The sequence below is a fragment of the Sapajus apella genome, unplaced genomic scaffold (assembly GCF_009761245.1).
Source record: "Sapajus apella isolate SASKATOON/1434 unplaced genomic scaffold, GSC_monkey_1.0 scaffold135, whole genome shotgun sequence".
NCBI classification, from domain to species: domain Eukaryota; kingdom Metazoa; phylum Chordata; class Mammalia; order Primates; family Cebidae; genus Sapajus; species Sapajus apella.
The window spans coordinates 421,693-428,793 of NW_022437075.1; the positions used below are offsets into that span (position 1 = coordinate 421,693).

The 7,101-nt window shown below is 51.1% G+C and overlaps 1 protein-coding gene across 6 annotated transcripts in view; it reads right to left on the reverse strand.

Moving 5' to 3' along the window:
* Positions 1–5,792, reverse strand: part of ZNF274 (zinc finger protein 274) — a 30,574-nt gene extending 24,782 nt beyond the window's left edge. For 2 of the 6 annotated variants that reach the window (XM_032263357.1, XM_032263355.1), the window contains exons 1-4: positions 5,345–5,792; positions 4,783–4,860; positions 3,397–3,523; positions 2,157–2,252 (exon numbers count right to left, since the gene is read on the reverse strand). In XM_032263357.1, the coding sequence (XP_032119248.1) occupies positions 2,157–2,252; positions 3,397–3,523; positions 4,783–4,815 (256 nt within the window). In that variant the 5' untranslated portion in view covers positions 4,816–4,860; positions 5,345–5,792. The other 4 variants (XM_032263356.1, XM_032263358.1, XM_032263360.1 and 1 more) reach the window with 4 other exon arrangements.
* Positions 5,793–7,101: the final 1,309 nt, after the last annotated feature.

Sequence of the window (7,101 nt, forward strand, 5' to 3'; positions counted from 1 at the left end):
AAAAAAAAAAAAAAAAAAAAAAAAAAAAAAAAAGATTTTATTTATATATATATTTTTTGAGATGGAGTCTCACTCTGTCACACAGTGGCACTATCTCTGCTCACTGCAACCTCTGCCTCCCAGGTTCAAGCAATTCTCCTGCTTCAGTCTCCCAAACAGCTGGGATTACAGGCGCCCACTACCACACCTGGCTAATTTTTGTATTTTTTAGTAGTAATGGGGTTTCACCATGTTGGCCAGGCAGGTCTCGAACTCCTGACCTCAAATGATTCGCCCGCCTCAGCCTCCCAAAGTGCTGCGATTACAAGCATGAGTGACTACACTCGGCCTATTTTTTTTTTTTATAGAGACAGGTCTCAAACATCCTCCCACCTCAGCCTCCCAAAGTGCCGGGATTACAGTGTGAGCCACTGTGCCTAGCCTTAAAGGATTTCGGATTGCAATTTGTCACTACCAGATTTTTAGCTTACAACATTGGTTGATCCTGAAGTTCCAGTTTTAGAAATCCAACCTACAGAAAAACCAACTTGTTCGTGCAAAAAAAGAGTATGCAAGGAAGTTTTCTGCAATAACTCTAATGTCCATCCAAAGAAGAAAAACCAAATGTCGACCACACTGAAGCTGTTAAGAATAAAGCAGAGGTCGGGCATAGTGGCTCATGCCTATAATCCCAGTACGCTGGGAGGCCAAGATGGGCTAATCACTTTAGGTCAGGAGTTCAAGACCAGCCTGGCCATATGGTGAAATCGTCTCTATGAAAAATACAAAAATTAGCCTGGTGTCATGGTGCACACCTGTAATCCCAGTTACTGGGGAGGCTGAGGTTGCAGTGAGTCAAGATCACACCACTGCACTCCAGCCTGAGCAAGATGACACTCCATCTCAAAAAATAAATAAAGTGGCTGGGCGTGGTGGCTCACGCCTGTAATCCCAGCACTTTGGGAGGCTGAGGTGGGTGGATCACTTGAGGTTAGGAGTTCAAAACCAACCTCTCCAACATGGCGAAACCCCATCTCTATTAAAAATACAATACAAAATTAGCCAGGCATGGTGGTGCAAGCCATGGTTGTAGTGAGCCAAGATCGTGCCACTGCACTCAAGCCTGGGCAACAAGAGCAAAACTCCACCTCAAAATAAATAAATAAATAAAGTGTCCAGGGGGAGTACAAATAAATAAATACATAAAGTGGACTGACAGACAAGGTGGCTCATGCCTGTAATCCTAGAAGTGGGTAGATCACTTAAGCTCAGGAGTTTGAAATCAGCCTGGGCAACATAGTGAAACACCATCTCTACCCCAAAAAAAAGAATTTAATGGATGTGGTGGTGCATGCCTATATTTCCAGCTACTTGGAAGGCTGAAGTAGGAGGATAGCTTGAGTCCAGGAGGCAGAGGGTACAGTGAGCTGAGATCATGTCACTGCACTCCAGCCTAGGTGACAGAGTGAGACCCTGTCTGTATTATAACACCCCCAAAATGTATACATATATTCACATACATTCATGTAAACCTATATAGGAAAGTCTGGCTAGAAATACACACCAGAGTTACCAGCGATTACATGAGGGGAGAGTAGTAGACCATGAGTGTAACAGACTAAGGGAGCCCCTACTGTCAACACATGTATCACCTGCTACCAGCAACAAGTTCACTTTCTTTTTTTTTTTTTTTGAGACGGAGTTTCACTCATGTTACCCAGGCTGGAGTGCAATGGCGCGATCTCGGCTCACCGCAACCTCTGCCTCCTGGGTTCAGGCAATTCTCCTGCCTCAGCTTCCTGAGTAGCTGGGATTACAGGCACGCGCCACCATGCCCAGCTAATTTTTTGTATTTTTAGTAGAGACGGGGTTTCACCATGTTGACCAGGATGGTCTCGATCTCTTGACCTCGTGATCCACCCGCCTCGGCCTCCCAAAGTGCTGGGATTACAGGCTTGAGCCACCGCGCCTGGCCTAACAAGTTCACTTTCAACCAAGCAGGACACCACTGACTCTGTGGCCAGAGAAAAACTTAGTTTGGTTCTGCCTGTCTGCAACTGCTCATCAGAGCACCCCACCTGGGGTATCCCACTGTCTACTGCTTTTCTAAGATATTGGTCCCTGACTAATCAGTTGGCCCCTTCCCTGTGGGGGCTTCCCATATGTCTGGTTCTCACCTGGAATGGTGTCTTGAGGAATTCCTCTCTCCACTGGCCAGAAATCTTCTGCCTCCTCTAACTGAGATACCACATCTGGTTTGGAAAGCTGATGTTCTGCTCAAAGGAAAAGAGACAGGGCTTGGGGGGGGGGTCTGTGTTTGGGAGAAAATGCTATCCTATGGCAGCACAAGCCGTCTCCACCTTCTCCCCTGCATGACATGACTGCTGGCCTAGAGTGGTGAATCCAACTCCAACCATCCCTGTTATTGGCTTTCCTAGACTCCTTTGCCAAGCAGCTGAGGGGTCCAGTTCTGGTCAGCCAGATACAGTGGTAGATCGGTCAGCTGGGGGACACTCTGGGAAAGCTTTTGTTTTCTGGTTATACATGACAGCTGTAAGAGAGCTGGCCAAAGCTACCCCTTCTCTTCTTTTTTGCCTTGAATACAGATGCAATGCTTGCAGCCACAGCCGTGCAATGATTTGGGGGAACACAGAAAGGTTCACCATAACCACAGATGGAAGGGACAGGCTTTTTTTTTTTTTTTTTTTAAGTTGGAGTCTTGTTTGCACACCCAGGCTGGAGTGCTGTGATGCTATCTCAGTTCACTGCAACCTGTTCCACCTCCCAGGTTCAAGCAATTCTCCTGGCTCAGCCTCCCAAGTAGCTGAAGCACCTGGCTAATTTTCATATTTTTAGTAAAGATGGGGTTTCACCATGTTGGCCAGGCCGATCTAGAACCCCTGACCTCAAATGATCTGCCCACCTTGGCCTCCCAAAGAGCCAGGATTACAGGCGTAAGCCACCATGCCCGGCTGGGACACGCTCTTTGATGCCAGGCCAAAGCTGCTGGACACTGGCATCACATTATCTGGAATTTCTGTGGAGGGTTTTTTGTTTGTTTGTTTTTTTAATAAAGATAGGCTCTATGTTGTCCACACTGGACGCATACTCCTGGGCCCAAGCAACCCTCCTGCCCAAGTCTCCTGAAGTGATCCACCATGCCTAGTGAGAACTCTTGTTACAAAAACAATAAGCATCCACTACTGCAGCTGAAAACATCCTTGACAGACCCACCTCCCTGGTATTCAGGAGCTCTGAGGGATGAACTACGCGATGCTTCAGAAGTCGTACTGAAAAGCTGCCCTTTTCTTACTTGTTGGTGCCCCTGCAATCTGAGCCCAAGCAGACACATACTTTAGAGGTGCTACATTTGTGCTACAAAGCACAGATCTTTATTGACCTGGAGGCCAGCCTTACCCACTGAGACCAGGTTCCTGTAGTTCTCCAGCATCACTTCCCTGTACAGGGACTTCTGTTTGAGGTCCAGCAGTCCCCACTCTTCCGGGTTAAAACCCAGTGTTACATCTTCAAAGGTCACTGGTTCCTAAAATCCAGATTCTTGTTCAGCCACAGGCCATCCTCATCCACAGCAAAAGAAAGACAGGGGAGGCTGACCAGGCCAGTGAAAGCACAGAATGGTCTACAAGATGACCCAAGGGCATTTTGGGAGTTATATCCTGAGTTCCTGTCTTTGTCTGAAACCCCAAGCAAACCCAAGCTTGACTCTATTCAGGTTACAGTAAGGAGAGCAACACATGAGGCCTCTGTAGCATATGAAAACCTATTTTTTTTCTCCCTGGGTGAGTCCTGAATGGGACATCCAAGACTCAATCAATTTCTTATTCATTTGAAAATTCTGACTTTGAGAGTGGTTTGTGTGCCTCCTAGGGAATTCTCTGAGCTGCACCATCACACCCAAGCCGTCAGCCCCCACCCAGGGCCCTGCTGCTTCTATCTCCTTCACAGGTCAGGGATTCATCCTCACCTGTCTTTTTACTTGTAAGTGAACGCAGCGGCTCTCACCTCTTTCTTGATGCCTATTTACCTGCTGAAATCTAAACAGAAGCCTGATCCCTGCATAGATCTGTCAATTACTCTTTGGGAGGCCAAGGCGGGCAGATCAGGAGGTCAGGAGTTCGAGAACAGCCTGACCAACACGTTGAAACCCCGTCTATACTAAAAATACAAAAATTAGCCGGGCGTGGTTGCGCGCGCCTGTAATCCCAGTTACTCAGGAGGCCGAGGCAGAAGAATCGCTTGAACCCGGGAGGCAGAGGTTGCAGTGAGCCGAGACTGCAACACTGCACTCCAGCGTGGGCGACGGAGTGAGATTCCGTCTCAAAAAAAAAAAAAAAAAAAAAAAAAAAAAAAATCAGCTGTAGCCCCAGCTACTTGGGGAGGCTGAGGCAGGAGAGTCGCTTGAACCCAGAAGGCGGAGGCTGCAGTCAGCCAAGATCGCGCCACTGGACTCCAGCCTGGGCAACAGAGGGAGACTCCATCTCAAAAACAGAAAAACATAAAAAGACCAGTCAATAACTCTTCCCAGTATAAAGGATACAAGGAAGAACCTCAACGTGGCCTTCAGAAGCCCCCACCTAGTCTCGTCTCTAACTACACCCTTGGAAAACCAAGCCACCTGCAGTTCCACCACCACGCAGGGTCTCTCACACACAGCCAGTCCCCACCCCCTCCCCGAAGTGATCTGGGGGATGCGGGTATCGCAGGGAAGGTGGCATCCCACCACCAGCCGCAACCCTCCAGGTGCGGCAGCGGACTCGAAAGCCTTAGGAAGCCTCTACTCACAGAGGACCAGACCGTCGGAAGCCTTGCGGCCATAGTTTCCTCCTTCTCAATGTGTCTGTGGTGGAAGTGCGCAGAGTCCTGAGGAAACCGAAGTTGGGAGGGGAGGGAAAGGCGTAAGAGCTCCGCAGGGGAGCTACCCTTGCCTCCGCCCAGGAACGGCTCCCTCAGCGGGAAATGACAAGTCCACCCAAACTGGAAAACGACCCGAGTGAGTCACAGGACTCCCACAGGACTGGACAGAACCAGCTTTCCCCTCCCCGAAAGGACGCCAAACAAGCCTCCTCCGTCCCACACACCGGAGCGGGTCGCCCCCCTGGCCCAGACCCCACGTTCCCGTAGGCGATCTGTTCTCTCCACCCTGGCGCCCCGAAAGCACTGTTTCCCCTCGGGGTTCCGGGTCACCGACCCGATCCCATGGAGCGGCGGGAGGACGGCAGACACGGCCAGCTCCGGGTAGCCAACCTCTGCGTGAAATGCAAAGAGGCCGCGCTCGCCCCCAGCGAACCGTTCCGGAGCCGCCCAGCGCAGCCCCAGACCGACGCAGATTTCGCGCGGCACTCACCCGGCGCGCGCCGCACAATGGCGCCAGTCGGCCTGCGGCGAAGTGCGTCAGCGCGCCGTCCGGGACTACAACTCCCAGACGACCCCGCGGCTCGCCTGCTCGCCTCACCCGGCGGCGGCCATCTTGACCGGTCGGTTCTGGGCGGCAGGCGAAGCCGGGGACTGCAGGAGGAAGGCACTCGTCGATGTCCCTCGGTGGTCCAGCTGGGCAAGGGGAGGCCTCTGGTGAGGGACGCTAGGCCGCAGGGCCTCACACCAATGTATGGCGACCCGAGCTGGGAGAGTGTCGTACCTCCCCACGAAGGCGACCACTCCTGGGGCAGAGCAGAAACTGGAGCTAGGAAAGGAGCGGGACAGGGGTCAGGCCGGAAGTGCCCGAGTGGGTGATGCTTGGTTGGTGGTGGGGGGGGGGCGAGATTTATTATGACGTCCCTTGGGAAGAGGAAGGGCGGGTAGGACCGGAAGTGCATGTGGCGGGCCGAACTGGCAGCTCCACTCGGTGGAGGGGCGGGGACAGGGAGGGCGGGGAGAATGCAGGAGGCGGGGCTAGGGCCCACGCAACTTTTGGGGAGAGGGAGGGGCGATTGGAGGACGGAAGTCGCGGGGGGAGTGGGGAGAGGTGCTGAAGTTCCATCAATTTCAAAGGCGTGAAAGAAGGGGCAGGACTGGGAGAGCAGGAAGTGTGCAGGAGTTGGGACTGACGGCACCGAGGTTTCTGGCAGACGGGTCATGCCCGGAAGTGAGGGTGGGCGGGGCCAAGCAACCACTCAAGGTCAGGGAGGGGCGAGAAACTTGGAGGACTTGAAGTGTGATGGGAACGTGGCTAAACGTCCATCCTAGTTCTGGAGAGATGATCAGGGCTGACTGTATACCAGGCATTGGGGAGGAGGAGCAGGCCCCTGTGCTCAGTATCCTCCTGTGGTCCACTTTGCTGCTGGAAGCTGAGGTGCTCATGTCTAGGGAGAGGAAACCGAGGTCTGTGTGCCGCCCTTCCTTGGGCCCCGGGCTGCTCTCATCTTCTTTAGGAGCTCAGGACAAGGAAGTATTCTCTTGGCGTCCCTCAGGGACCTACATCTGGTGTTTTCTCATCTTCCTTAAGTCCCAGGTCCTGATACGTTCCTGTCTTTCTTGGGGCCTGGTTGCTCTGATGATCTCTCCTCCTGGGGCTCAGGGCCCTGTGTACTCTTTATTGGTGTTTCCTGACAGGTCTCAGCAGCCCTCTACCTCCCTCTGGTGGTCTGTACACTGCCTGCTAAACTTGTTCCACTGGTTTTTCTTTTGGTCACTCTGGAGTATCCAACCTCAGGGTACACATTATCTTAATTGCTGTTGCTGTTAGTGTGTTGATTTTTGTATAGGAGTATTTACTCAGAGACTGTACGGATATCTTTTAGTCTAATATTTCCTTGGGTTTTTCTTGTCTATTATAGATAGAATACCCAATTTATTCCCCAATGAATAATTTGATATCTTCCTTTTCCATACTTGAACTTAAAAAAATTAACATTGTATAGTCCTAGCTACTATGACAGAGCTATGTTAAGTAGTCATGTTTACTAATAGTCTCGTTTTATTTTGGATTTGAATAGGGATACGTCTAATCCTTCATCCTCAAATTTGATGGAGGCCCTTAATCTCAAGGAAGCAAGCCCCTTGGAAATTCTTTTTTTTTTTCTTTTTCTTGAGACAGGGTCTTGCTCTGTTGTCCCAGCTGGAATGCAGTAGTGCAATCACGGCTCACTGCAGCCTCCACCTCCT